At 39.2% G+C, this 15,454-nt stretch overlaps 1 protein-coding gene across 5 annotated transcripts in view; it reads right to left on the bottom strand.

Moving 5' to 3' along the window:
- Positions 1-15,454, bottom strand: part of dnajc6 (DnaJ (Hsp40) homolog, subfamily C, member 6) — a 146,755-nt gene that overhangs the window by 66,052 nt on the left and 65,249 nt on the right. For all 5 annotated transcript variants that reach the window (XM_043699441.2, XM_087990684.1, XM_043699436.2 and 2 more), the window contains 2 exons: positions 13,241-13,358; positions 11,484-11,563 (listed from right to left, as the gene is read on the bottom strand). In XM_043699441.2, the coding sequence (XP_043555376.2) occupies positions 11,484-11,563; positions 13,241-13,358 (198 nt within the window). The remainder of the gene's footprint in view (positions 1-11,483; positions 11,564-13,240; positions 13,359-15,454) is intronic.

The raw sequence follows: 15,454 nt of genomic DNA on the forward strand, positions 1-15,454 counted from the left end.
CTTGTATAACTAAATAACCTAGCTGGTACTGATTGAAGTTAACTAGGAAACATAGCTCACAGTTCAATCAATTAACTGTATAATCTGGCTACACTCATTGAGTCTTAGCTTTGTGTAGTAAAACATGTAAACACTCTGTATGAAGATTCATTTATTTTTGTGGACGATATGATTCTTACCAATTCGTTGAAAATGAAGTATGAGAAAGATGATATCTTGACACCATATGTCACTGAAGCTCAAATTTATCATGCATATACTGTTCCTTTTATGCCTACAGCTAAAATAGCTCTTCTTACAAGTAACTTCACCAATTTATGACCTTCGCTCACCTTTCTCTATTTTCTGACTCAGAGATCAATGAAAATAGGACAATTTAGCCAGAATCATCTATTTCCCATTTAATACCTTTGATCTTTCACAGACTCAATTTTTTTAAAAATGAAAAACACCAACATAGGATGACGGAATTGATCACCTGACCAGATTAATAGCTAATAATACTCTTTAGGACCCAGTCTGAACTGAAATTAACATGCTATCAAAATAATAAACCGGTCACTTTTGGCTCAATTGAGGTTAAACTTTTCCATTTGATTCACCAAGCTCAAAAGGCATAGTACATGATTTATGCATTCTGATGCTGCAAATTCACTTATTCTTCTTTGTTCATTGTGATGCCTTGTTCTTTGATAGCATGCCCCAGAATCATTACAGAGAATTGGCTTTTTTTTTTTACTTGGCATGCTGTTCTGCCATTAAATCATCTCAATCCTCTGCTCGTTCCTTCTGTGTCTGCCACGAACAAGGATGTCATTCGTATGAAACACTGGTTTCTAATTTCTCATTCAGAATTCTAAACATCACTCTTGGGAAAACCTCTACAGTGGAGATTATAATTGGTAAACAATTGAAGCAAGACCCCTCGAATGGCATAACAAATGTATTCACCAAGCTTGGCTCTTGGTCTAAGGGTATCTGTCAGAATCCACTGTTTCCATCCAGCTTTTGAAAAAAAAACTTGCCATTGGCAATTTTGCCAAGCCATCATTAAAAAAATAATCTGATGAAGGATCAGCGCTTCAAAAGCTACTGCTTCTAAATAAACCTGTTAGACTATAACCTGGTATTGAGAGATTTTTTTATCATCATTAAAAAAAAAGATGTATTTTCCTTGTAATTCCTCCCTTCAATAGGAGAGATCCACACACAACCTTAGTTCTTCATTTGTCTTGAGTGTAGTTATTGGCCCTGTACACACTTGTCAGTTCAACACTGGTGATATGGCCCCACTGCTGTCAAACTGAAGGTCTCATTTTTTCCCAAAGGATAACAGGAATGTCTCAATTCTTTCCACTTTAAAGTAAACTACAGCATACTTTCTCCAAATCTTCAATGCTTAAATTAAATGTCACAAATGACCTGCAAACTATATAGGAACAAAACACAGAATGGTTTATTCATGCAGTTAAACCCAGGGGATAATAGTCACTACACACACACACACACCCACCCTCATACATGCATAGCCACTAAGAAAGAAAGAAATTGAAAAGTAAAGAGCTTGTGATGAAGAATAATAAAGAAAAGGGAATTAATTCAGGTGATTTTCTTCCAAGTCCAGAAAGGTAGTGTCTTGTAATGTCCTTGTAGTTGGCTGAACTTGCAGAATGCTTTTCTGTAATGATTGAGGGTGTAGCATTGCGAGATTGCTGCATTTTCAGACAGATGAGTTTTTCTAGCAAGAGTTGCAAAAAGGCAGAGACTTGAAGCTTACTTCAGCTTGATGTCTGAATCAGAGTTTCATAGGCCTTAAATTCTTAGCAGATTCAAGTTAACAGCAGTTAGATATTTACCAGACTGACAGAACGTTAACAGCAATCTGTTTTTTCCCCCAGATTGAAGTATAGGATCCGAAAATATTTCAAAAATCAGGAAGTGCGATCACAGATTTGAGCTCCTGGATGAATCAATTTCAACTTAACAAGGTAAACCTTAGTTTTGATGGGGAACATTGTTCCTTAAATGATCTAGTTGTTGGGCTATTAACACCATTTCCGGCATCATGAGTTGATGGTTCTCATTCACTGCTGGTAAGACAACCATATCTGCTGGTCCTTTGCAAGGCCCATACAATGTGATATTCCAGTTAGATGATGTCAGAGATTTGCCCTGGTAACTGATGACTGAAGTCCTTTCAGAAATTGTGGCAGCCAAGTTTCAGTCCAAAGTTCATTTTTAAAATGTAGACAAGAATGGACAGTTTTTAACATTTTTAAAATCTTTCATATATATACACACACACACACACACACACACACAATGTTGCAGGGAATAAACAGGCCATGGATATGCAATATACCTGAAGTTGCAACTACAAGTTAATCTTAGCGATAGCATTGCACAAACTAATAGCTGCAAACAGAATTATATTAGAGGAGTGTTTTTTTGGAAGGAAATATGGATATATCATCCACTTAGCACTTCTGGCTGAACAGGTACCTCATCTCATCAATGTGCATCACAGGTTAGGCTTCACAAGGAATGCTGCAGCATGTTCATGGACACCACCCCCCCTCCCATTAATCATGGGAGTGTACATCAACTAAAACTAGAGAATTTGGTCTCACCTGTTGGTAGTGGGGTATTTAACAGTAAACAGCAGCTGCTTATGTTGATCAGCACATAATCTTTGTGTTGTAGCTTCAACAGAGTGTGGATGTAGTGTTACTTATTTACAGATTGTGGTTTAATTTAATGCTGCTACTAATGGCGCCATGAATTGCCTTGTAAATACTCAGCTTTGAACTTTAAAATCTGTTCGAAGACTATTCAGCATGATAGCAGCACCACACAACACATTGAGGGCACTTCCAGCATTAAGACAACACTTTTTTGTTTGCAGCTGTCAGTTTGTGCAATGCTATCCCTAAGATTAACTTGCAACAGCAACATGTGAACAGCTGGTCTGCAAAGGAGTCACCGAATCCATACTGGGTATCCCCAAAGAGACCACATTGTTAACAACAAATATGGTTGACTGAACTAAAAGAAACATGATTTAAATTGCTTTTCCACCTGGAAGGAATGTTTGGGGGCTTGGACAGTAGGAGAGAGGAAGAAAGAAGGCCAAGCATTAGGTCTCCTGCATTTGCATGGAATGGTGCCACAGGAGAGAGTACAGCATGTTGGAGTGATTGAGGAGTTGACAAGTGTCACAGAGGGGCAGGAACCTGCAGAAATCTGCAATTAGAGGGATAAAATAACCATGTATGATGGTGGCATAACAGTACAGCTGGCAGAAATGACAAAATATGATGTAATAAATATGAAAGCTGATGAGGCAGAGGCAAATGACAAGTAGAGCTATGGTTCTGAAAGGGAAGAGAAAGCAAGAGAAGAGTTGTGGAGCCATTTCACTTTCCACGGAGCCTATCACCAAGTCACCCTTTCTTGACACATGGAAAGTCCTTGACAACGATCCATTTTCTTCAGAGCCAACTCTGACAGTCCTCTTCTTCCCCCCCCCCCCCCCCAGAGTCAACCCCCTTGTTCTTTTTCACACTTTTTTCTTTTTTTTTACCCCCACACTACTGCATAACTGCAGTAGTGCTTATATTTTTTTTCCCCAGCACCCATGTCGTGTGTGTGCAGGTGACAGTCCTCCTCTTCTCTGTTCGCCAGGGCTCCATGATTGGTTCGGATTAACATCCCTAATCAACAACTCATGCTATATGAGGGCCACCTGGCTGACCTCGTTACAATCATTGCAGAAAGCATGGCACACACAGGCAAGAGATTTCACAGAAATATTAGTGTAGAAGATCGCATCATCAGAATAGATGCAATGCAAACAGAAAAACAGAATGGGATGAAGGGTATGAGTATGTGCCATCAAGCTAAGTTTGGAGTCAGTGGCGTTTATAATGAAGATTAATGGGTAGCTTAATCTTCAGAAATAGAGGCAGTAATATCAAGAAAGAGGCAAGAGAGAAACTGTGAAAAGTGGAAATTGGAAGGAAAGTTGAAGATGTTTTCTAATTCAGGGTGAAAGCAGGAAATCAGACTAATAGTACTGGGGGAAAAAAAGAAGTTCAGGTTAAGGAAGAGGATGTTCATCTTCACTGCCACAAGGTGGATTGCAACAAGAAACTATTGAGTTTGTCCAAGACTATTGGAATGTCACTGATACCCTGACACAATGATGGCATCATTGGCTGTTTGCTGCTGAAAGTGGCCAAGTCTAACTTAACTGCCTGTACAGTAAACATCTCCACAATACAGCTCCTGCTGTGTAACACTTCACCCTTATGGTCTTTCTTGGAAGGTAACAGAAATGCTCCACAAATGCCATAAAAAGACAAGGTAGGTACATATTCAATTTACAAAAACAGAAGTTACTGGAAAAGCTCAGCAGGTCTGGCAGCATCTGTGAAGAGAAATCAGAGCTAACGTTTTGAGTCCAGTAACCCTCAGAACTTTCTCAGTTCTGAAGCAGGGTCAGGGGACCTGAAATGTTAATTTTTTAAAGTATATTTTTATCGAAAAAATATATTTTTAAATATTACAACAAGTACAAAACAATGCAATTCAAATCAGTACATAAAAACCAACCCAAATAAAAAAATTCCCAACCCACCCTCATGTATAAACAGATATACAAAAATATAGAATAAAAACCCCAAACTGGCTATTTAACTAAATAAATAACCAACAAACTGATAAATAGTAATAACTCAGCCCAGCCAAACAAAAAACACTCATACATTCACCATTCCTCCTCCCTGGATGTTGGAGTTGTAAAACACAATCATTACGGCTATATAAAAGCCCTTGTTAGTGTGGCAGATAAATCTGTGTCAAGATATTCCAAAAAGGGCTGCCATGTCTTGTAAAAATCTTAGTTTTGCGATGTACCATACTTGTGAGAACATCCAGGTGAACAATCTTCCACCAACCCGACAAGCCTGGGGGGCTTTTCAATATCCAACCTAGCAAGATATTCTTTCTTGCAAAGAACATGAGAATATTGAAAAGTTTTTTCTTATGCATGTCTACAGGAAATACAGTGGGCAGGCCCAAAAGGAGAGATAGGTTTTGGCTATGAGGGTGGTGAAGGAACCTCTCCTTTGAACCCACCACACTACTCTAATATGTTTGAAGCCTATTGCAAGACCAAAGACAATGGATAAGAGTGCCTGTGCAGACCTTGCACTTGGGACATGAAGATACCCCTGGTTTAAAGTTTGACAAACGGTCTGGAGCCAAGTGGACCCTGTGGAGAATCTTCCACTGTAAAGCATGGGTCCTATTGAAAATTGATATCTTTCTTGCATTCTTCCAAATATTCTCCCATGCCTCTGAAGAGACTTCAACACCTAGCTCTCTCCCCCACATCCTGCAGAGTCAAAACAAACTTATCTGAGGGGGCACGCCCTCCAATTGATGATATAAAGTACTGACAGAAATTGTACTCTTAGCACTTAATACTCCCCTCTCTATGTCGGATTTGTAGGGATCAGTCAACAGTCTGGTCTATTTTTGAATAAAATCCTTAACTTGAAAAAACAAGCAAAAAAGAGAGGTCTCGATTAGATAACTCGTACTTCCGTACTAACGGATCAAAGGCCATCATTACATCTCCCTCAAATAAATCACCCATACAAGACACACCCCTAGCTGCCCAATGTATAAATCCTGAATCTATCATCCCCGGTTGAAAACCTGGCATACCCACTAAAGGTGTAAACAAAGATGTTTTACCAATATTGCCTTCCCTCTGCCAAATTGCCCTCCATGCTTGAACAGTATTGATGATTATTGGGTTATGGCAATATTCCCTAACTGTCCTCATTTTGTCCAAAAACAGCAAACTGGTAAGGGGGCACCTTGCCTGGGCGGTTTCGATATCTAGCCATATTGAAAGAGGATCTCCACAAACCCAATCACTCACATAGGACAAAAGCAAGCTTAGTTAGTCATTTTTAATGTCTGGAAGGTCCACTCCCCCAAATCTGTGAGACAGTTGCAGTCTAGCTAATGATTCCAAATAAAAGAGCTGAACCAGCCAGCCAGTCTCCTGAATGCTTGCTTATTGAAAATCAGGGGGAGCATCCTTATAGGGTAGATCATCTTAATAAGCGCTATTCGACCCAACCACAAGACTAGAAGTGAGTGAGGACTGCAGATGCTGGCGATCAGAGCTGAAAATGTGTTGCTGGAAAAGCGCAGCAGGTCAGGCAGCATCCAAGGAGCAGGAGAATCGACGTTTCGAGCATGAAGGGCTCATGCCCGAAACGTCCATTCTCCTGCTCCTTGGATGCTGCCTGACCTGCTGCGCTTTTCCAGCAACACATTTTCAGCAGCAGACTAGAAGTGCCTCCAATCTTTGAAAATCGTTTAATTTTTCCAAATAATTGGATAAAATTGGCTTTGAATAGCCAATCCAGAACTAGAGTAATGAATATGCCCAAATACACAAAACCCCTCTGTGACCACCTAAATGGGATTCTAAAGTCACCCTCAAGAGCTAGCTCCTTCGTGAGACCACCGGTTGGCATAGCCTCTGTTTTCGTAAAATTAATCTTGTACTCTGAAAATGCGCCAAAACGTGCGAATGCAGTGTATCAGGCAAGGCACTTCAACTGCTGGATGTCAAAACAAAAAATTAGGACATCTGCATACAACGAAATCTTTTGTAATTTTGACCCCACTTCTGGAGCAGATATATTGGGATCTCCATGCATGGCCTCTGCCAACGTAAAACGCAATAGTGAAAGGGGACAGTTCTGCCAGCTGCCTCTAAAAATATTAAAATTGCTTGATCGTACTCAGTTGGTGATGACTGCCCGTGAGGGCCACCGTAGAAACCCTTTACCCATCTTCTGAAGACTCTGCCCAAACCAAACTGCTCTAGAGTGTAGAAAAGGTACAGCAACTCAACTCTGTCAAATGCCTTCTCTGCATCTAGAGAAATCACCAATCCGTGTTGACATGCTTGAATTACATTAAGCAGCCTCCTAACATTATTGGAGGATCTGCGACCCTTTAAAGCCAGTCTGATCCTCTTTAGTAATAAAAGGTAACAGTCTCCAGTCTTAACGTGAGATTCTTAGAGAGGATTTTAAAGTCCACATTTAAGAGCGAGATGGGCCTGTACAAAGTACAGTCTTCCATGTCCTTCTCTTTATGGATAAATGAAATATTGGCCTCTCTCAGAGATGGTGGGAGACAATCATGACTCTGTGAATCATTAAACATATTGAGCACCGGGCCTGACAATATACTTAGAAATTCTTTATAGAATTCACTGGGAAGTCAGTCAGTCAGGACCAGACGCCTTTCCACTCTGAAGCTGCCTCACAGTCTCCTGCACATCTTGCTCTGATAATGGGGCATTGAGAAAGGACTGTTGTTCGTGAGTCACACCCGGGAGCTTCACATCCCTAAAAAAGGACTCCATTTTGGCCTGCCTCTCCTCACAATCCTCTGATTGGTATAACTTAGAGTAGAATCTCTAGAACGCCACCTTAATCTTTTTAGGTTCCCAGTCCCTTCCCTAATCGCTGTAATGGCTTGTGGGGCACTCATCTTTTGAGCAAGATACGCAAAGTATTTGCCTGGCTTGTCACCATGCTCGTATAACCTTTGCTTTGCAAAAGCCAGCTGCTTCTTTGCCTTCTGCTTGAGCACAGAATTTCATGTAGACCACAGCACCATAATCCTTTGTAGCTTGACCAATGGGGACCTGTCAAAGCAAACCTTCAGATGACTTGAGCCGTGCTTCAAGGAGACATTGCTGCTCATCCTTCTTTCTACTGGTAGAATATGAAATAACTAACCCCCTAGCATAGGCTTTGGCAGTTTCACAGAACGGATGAATTATCAACCAAGCCTATGTTGATGTCTAGGAACACCCAATATTCCCTCGAGAAATACTCCACAAACTTAATTATCCTTGAAGATAAAAGGATCTATTCGCCAGTACCTTGAATCCACTGTAACGTCCTTAATCTTAACCATAAAGTACACTGGAGCATGATCAGAGATGGTATTATTACCAATTGTACAAGATGCCAACACATCCAGGGTTACCGCAGGGATCAGGAACAAAAAAAAAGGAAAAAAAACAAACAATCCTGGTGTGACATCTGTGCAGATTGGAGAAAAATGTAAAATCACTACCTGAAGGGTGAAGACTCCTCCAAATGTCCACCAACCCTAAGTCCCCACACAGACCCACTAACTGTTTAGTTTGTAGAGGGTATCAAGGGACCTTTGGGCAACCTACCTACTGTGGGATGCACGAGACAGTTAAAATCTTCCCCAATAATGATGTGCTGGGACTTGAGACTTCTCAGTTCAGAAAAAGCGTCTACCAAAAATTTAAAAGGAATGAGCTGGAGGGCAATAAACATTTAAAACACCATATTCTTCCCCATTTAGCGAGGCTTTAGGAATTACAAACCTCCCGTGTGTGTCGTTAACACACTCGAACAACTTAAATGGGAGATTCTTCCTAACCAATATAGCCACTCCCCTATGTCTGGTATTAAATGATGAAAAATAAACTGTCAAAGCTATTCTGCTGTAATTTCAGATGCTCGTCATCCAAATGTGTTTCCTGAAGCAAAGCAATATCCATCTTCTCCTTTCTAAGACTCAAGAGTACCTGCTTCCTCTTAATTGGTTACTTCCCTTGATATTCCAGGTACACCATTTAATCAAATCATTAGCCATAATTTTCTGCAATAACATTTACATTCCAGAGAGGAGGAACCCAAACCACAAACTGCTGAGCCTTAGTGTCACATGATCCACTAAATATAAAAACTACATAAACCAAAACCACTACATTTAACAAACCTACAAAACTATTGAGAATAAAAGACAACAAAAACCAAAAAAACAAACCAACATATAAAGCGCCAACAACCCTGAGTAGGAGAACTCACCCCTGCAGAGAGGGGGCAACCAGCCATCCCCAACTGCCCATAAGTAGGCATCTAACCATCCCAACCACCTTCACTTCTCCCAACTAGAGCCATATCGCAAAACACAAGCAGAAAAGATTAAAACACCCCATAGAATACCAAATATGAACTAAAAACATTTCAAAAACAAAACAAAAAAGGGGGAATAAATACCCAACCCATCCTTTGGTATACCCTCACTTAGAAATTAAAGATGTACATCTCAACCACGGCCAAACAGTTTAAACCAAATTATCATTAATAGAGGAAAAAAAAACGATAAAGCTCCAACTGGACTTCCTCTATTTCTTTTACAGAATGATAAAGATGTACCCAAACAGCAGTATTTATACATACTAAAATTGTTCAAATTAGGTTAGTTTGTCCACAAAGTCTCTTGCTTTCTCTGATGTGTCAAAGAGATGTATGGATCCATCCAAGATGATCTGAAGCTCTGCCTGGTACCTCAGGGAGAACTGTATCCCAAGCTCCCTCAGTCTTCTCTTGACACAGTCAAAGATTTTCATTTCTGGATCACCACTACTGAGAAGTCCTGAAAGAACATGATCTTAGAGCACTTGTAAATTAGGGCCTTCTGTTCCTTCCCCTGGACTCTGGAAGCCTCAATGACTCTCTCCTTATCCCAGTAATGATGCAACCACACCAGGAGAGGACAAAGACGTTGACCAAGACCTGATCTCTACACTCCGACCTGGTGAGCCCTCTATCTTCCATCCTCTCATGCCAACCTCCAAGTCAAGGAATTTCAGCAGCCAGTCCTCAAATTCCGCAGGCCGTTCACCTTCCTTACCCTCAAGCAGAGCAATGATCAGAATGTTTTTTTCTCCTGCAGCTGTTCTAAAGATCATCCACTTGGTCACGCAAATTACAGACCTGCGTCTCCGGGGCTTGGATCCTATCTTTGGATGAACTGGCATCAGCTTCCACCACTGTGACCCTCTGCTCCCCACTGCGTCTGTCCTCTTCTCCAGGTCTCCCAGCTGCTGCTTATGTTTCTGCAGCATGAGAGAGATTGGAGCCAGTTTCTCTTCAATCTGTTTCCCCAGCATCTCGCAAAATTGAGCCCTCATTCACCAGGGTCTAAAAAGTAATCAAGTCAGAGGATCCTGCAGGCTGAACTGCAGACTCTGTTTCGGATGCTCCTCCTCCCTTTTTCGGCATCTCTAAACAGCTAGAAACACAGGTAAGTTAATTTTTTAGAAGTTTCTTGGGACTCTACGATCCTTCCATAGTGCCAGATATCATGATGGCCTGGGTTGGGCGGGTTAAGGTTCGTCCCACTTGTGCTGTGATGCGGAGCTCTGCAGTGCGACCTTCTCAGATCACCGCCATCTTGAATCCCCCGAAACGTTAATTGTGATTTCTCTTCACCGATGCTGCCAGACCTGCTGAGCTTTAACAGTAATTTGACTTTGTTTCTGATTTACAACATGCACAGTTCTTTCCATTTTTTTAATATATTCAACTGTTAAATTGAAAAATGTTCATTCAAAGATACTTTTAGTTCATTTGCATCAACTGAAAATTCTCAGATGATAACGAGTGGACTGAAATTTGTAAAATTACAAATTGGAAGACTAAGTTATATCCTTAAATATGCAATTATATCATCAGTATGTTCTTTTACTGGACGATGTGGCACAAATTTTGGACTATTTGCTGAAGATCAACTGACTGACTGAATCTAATAACTCACACTAACAATTTAAACAAAAAATTAATCGTTTGGTTATTGCCATAACTCCATTACCTTTGCTTTGTTTCATAAAGATATTAGTTACAAAATAGCTTGTTACAAAAATTTTTAAAACCCCATCTACATTGACAATATTCCAGCTGCTTTCTTCAATAAATGGAAAATTAAAACTTGGCCAGCACAGAAGTGTAAAACTCTGGCCAAATTATCTGCAAGCAGTATTTACATATATTACCCAATTCTGGCATGTTACTGAGGAAACTAAGAGGAAATTTCACAATCCACTCATGGGAGGAAGAGTTATTAATTATTTGAACGGAGATATGGAAACCTTTACAGACTGCAATTTAGCCAATAACAAAATGAAACATGTCCGCAAGCATTTTAAAAAAATAAAAATTAAAAGTTCTGGTTGAACCAATTAATTACATGAAGGATTCTTCAAACAAAAAAACATATTTTTCTCTTTTCAACTGCTAATGAGCTGCATTTCCACATTTGCCATTTGTTAATTCACATTTGAAGTTGCTCGTCACTAACAATAAAATGTGGTTATAATATTGAGGAATTAAAAATTATCTATAATTCAGCAATTACCAGTTCTCCACAAGAGAAAAATGTGCAATTCTTGTCCTGGAAATCCAGAATGTTAAATAAAGAATACAGATTGCAGTTTTAAATTTTATGAACAAGGGACAAATACTGCCTTAAGACACTAAATTCTTCCTACGGAAATACAATGTCTGAAACATAAATCCAGTGAAAATATTCACATTAGGCAGGTTATTACTCACTTTGTAAACTTTAATACAGAGGTTCCAGGAGCAATGAATCCAGTATGGAATTGGATCTGGAATATCTGTGTGTTTGTTAACTAAAGCAAATAGGGAAAAAATTCTTCAGTTCCAATAATCGGACAGGCAAAGCTCACACTACAGCATGTACAGAACAAGCATACCATTTCACAAAACTACAATGAATATAGTTGATTAAGTAAACATGATCAATTCCAAATCATTTTCAACAAAGTTATCACTTCCACAGAGAGGCTATGTTTGAAACTGCAAAGACCATAGTATCAGATTACAGTTCTTGAAGACACAATTTTAGTCTAAATTTTCTTGCATCTAATGTCAGTTGCACAAATTTACAAAGGTATAAACAAGCCATGAAAACAACTTTAAAAAGTAAAAAGTAAAAGGACAGGCAAAGTGCAAAAGCCGTCCAGGGAAGAATAAGCTGTCAGCAAAAGTATCTAAGACAGGGAGTTGGGGACTGGAAATGTACATATTGAGGGGAGAGAAAAGGAAAACAGAAATGGACAGAAACATTTCAACAAATTCAGCTTCATTTAAACAACATATTTGAAAGTGAAGTTACTTTGAGGTGATCAAATGTTGTAAGAAAATGTATCAAGCAAAGCCAGGTAAATAGTTTATTGTGATGTACTCAAAAGAACAAAAGGAGCATTCATCTTTTTTAAAAACAAAAATAGTGTCGTCTACAGCGTTACAGAACATTTCTAGAGAAGGTTGAAGCAGTCAGCATAAAATCAATTCAATACGTTTATTAAAAAGGGTTGCAAGGTATAAAGAAATAGAAGTATGGAGTTAACTACCACAAATGAAAAGAGGTGAATCTATGAAGGGTTAAACTTGGATATGCCATGTTGATTTCCTTACCATTTTAGTGAGATTCTTTTTCAAATGTGACATTAAACCAATGCACCACCTGTCCACTCAGGTGGATACAAAAAACAGCCCATGGCATTTCTTGAAATAACTAAGGAATTATCCTCCAGCCCCTAGTTAACTTTTATCCATTACATCAAAAATATAAACTAAATTAATCCAGTCAGTGTCATATTGCTCTTTGTGCACAATTTGGCGGCCATATTTTGTGCATTACTACATTGGCCACATTTCAAAAGTACTTCAATAATTGTACCAAACTTAAGACATTTGTTGCCTCCAACAAGTGTGATATAAATGAAAGGAATCTTTGTTTCATTGTTCAACTACTACTACTCCACATCCACCCATGATCGCCCCACAACTGCAGGCTTGATCTAACAATATGAGCCTATATTGCTTTATAGTTTTTCTCCCATCTACTTCGCTATCCCCTTCAAAATACATCATCTTGTCCAGAAAATCTCTCTCTGCTCCTGGGGATCTCATTACTATCAAATTGTGAACAGATCAAATTCCCTTTCTAATCATCATCTTAGTTAATAGTGAAAATTGTTCTTTTGACTAAGATGCCATACCTAATAAGAGTTTGTGGAATATGATGGAGGAGTGCAAAAGGTTTTCAATCCTTTGAAACTTGGGGATGCAGAAAGAATGAGCTCTCCATCATTTCAATAATAAACAAGTTTCATATGCATCACAGAGAAACTCAGTTTTTTCTTAAACTGGTGGTTTCAACTTCTGAAGCTAAAAAATTCAAAATTTTGTTTCTCCCTGGCTTGTAGTGAAGTTTATGGAATTCACAAAACTTTAATTTATCAAGGAGCATTTGAGTTAATTTCAATTCTGCATTCGCTAACCTTGGCTTGAAGTCTTCCACCAATTGTTGATCGCATATGAAAGGCAGCGATAACGACATCACCATGGGCACTAACATCCAAAGCAGCAAATACTTTCCCCTCCTGAATTCGGTGTTCCCTTTGGAATACAAGACATAAAAATTTTAAATTCCATTCAGCAAAAAAATTAAGGTTAAAAAAAATCAAAAAAACTTACCTGGCCCTAATTTGTACACAACTATCAAAGGCCATTTTGAAGGAGGATGGAGGAAAACAGACCCTAACGGCATGAACAACACATGTATGTGTAGGTGGGTTAAGAGCAGTTGGATGAAATTTTAAAGAGGATTCTAAACATTGACAGGTATCAAATACAGGAGAAAGTGAGGACTGCAGATGCTGGAGACCAGAGTTGAAAAGTGTGGTGCTGGAAAAACACAGTAGGCCAGGCAGCATCCGAGGAGCAGGAGAATCGACGTTTCGGGCATTAACCCTTCTTCAGGGATGGTTGATCTTAATCTACTGCGAAATTCTTGCAAGGATGCCTACCTTGAAGAAGCTCTCCTCCTCCAAAGGTATCACATACAACCAGGCATTAGATGGTTCTTTCCTTGTCCATTCAATCGTGTAATAAAACATCTCAAAATCAATACTTTTCAATTAGTACATGCTTATTATATCAAGGTTGCATGCTTGGCACTCAAACCAAAAATGTAATCTTGCAAAAAAGGTGTGTATTAGCCCTTTTGAAACTTAAATGAAGTTTAGTTCATATTTATTTCATAGTCTTCAAAACATAGCTCAAAAGTTAGTTAATTCCACTTCTGATTTAAAATATAGTATATTATATATGATTAAAAAGTTACATGTATGAAAACAGAAGAGAATCAAGCCTAGGAGGTTATGCCCACTACTTCAAAGCATTTCCTTTCAAGCTAATAGTGGAGTAGAGGCAAATATTGCCTTTTTATACAATGCAGATCAGTTCACTTTTGCTTTATTCTTACTTCATCTTATTTCTTTAATAGATACAATTATTTTCCCACTCTGCAACAAAGCAGCATTTGGATGTATTCCCCTGAACCAACCATATTCAGAGCTTCAACATGGGTTGAATCGAAGAACAGATTCTTTCAACATATCTTCCTCATCTCCTGAAGGCATTAACGAATAAGAAGTCAGAGGCCATCAGAACCAAGGAATGTGGAAAGTTGGAAAGTGGTTCACATAATTCTTATTTTTAAAAGGAGAAATGAGACATAACTAGATACATCTGTTACCATTAGTTTGGCAGAGGTACCGGATAGAAAATCAGAGGGTGCACAAAGTCTCCAGAAAAGGCGGCTACAACTTCCCAATCAGATTACCATTTTGGAGCATGCTTTGAACTGGATGCATGAGGATAGTTCAATAGACATTATCCACCTAGTCTTCATACTTAAATCATGTGAATCGGTGGCAAACTGCGACAAAAGTTTTTCTAACATCCTTTAGGGCAGGAAAATCTACTGTCATTATCAAGTCCGGACTAAGTGAGACTTCAGCCCCACAGCAATGTGGTTTATTGCAACTTCCCAGTGAATGGCCTAATACTATATTCCTCTCAGGTCAAAGGCAATTAGGAATTGACTACTAATGCTGACCTGGCTGGTCATGACCACATTCAATAAAAGGTGAAAGGATGAAGATTTGTTTGTATACTGACAATCAGAAAAGATTCTATTTTAAACGTAACCTACTTTTCTAATTAACCTGTTCAGAGATGTTATTACACATATCTGGAGCAGATGGGACTTGAGCACAGGCCCCTCAATCCAGATGTAGGGGCATTACCACTGCACCACAAGAGGGCCCTTGCTCACAATCAAAGTCTTGAAGTGGATTGCAATCAGCTGGCAGATCAATTTGGAATGGAGTTAGTACCTTTACTGTATATCATCCAAGTAAGACTTATACACGTAATGGTAAGGTCCTGGGGAGCGTTGCCAAACAGAGACCTTGGGATACAGGATCATAGTTTCTTCAAAGTTGAGTCACAGGTATACAGAGTAGTGAAGGCGGCATATGGTATGCTTGTCTTTATTGGTCAGTGCGTTGTGTCTAGGAGTTGAGAGGTCATGTTACAGCTGCACAGGACATTGGTTAGACCACTTTTGGAACATTGCATTCAATTCTGATCTCCCTACAATAGAAAAGATGTTGTGAACTTGAAAAGGTTCAGAAAAGATTTACAAA

The sequence above is a fragment of the Chiloscyllium plagiosum genome, unplaced genomic scaffold (genome assembly GCF_037043375.1).
Source record: "Chiloscyllium plagiosum isolate Xiang-an unplaced genomic scaffold, Cpla_swu_hap1 HiC_scaffold_9, whole genome shotgun sequence".
Classification (NCBI taxonomy): Eukaryota; Metazoa; Chordata; class Chondrichthyes; order Orectolobiformes; family Hemiscylliidae; genus Chiloscyllium; species Chiloscyllium plagiosum.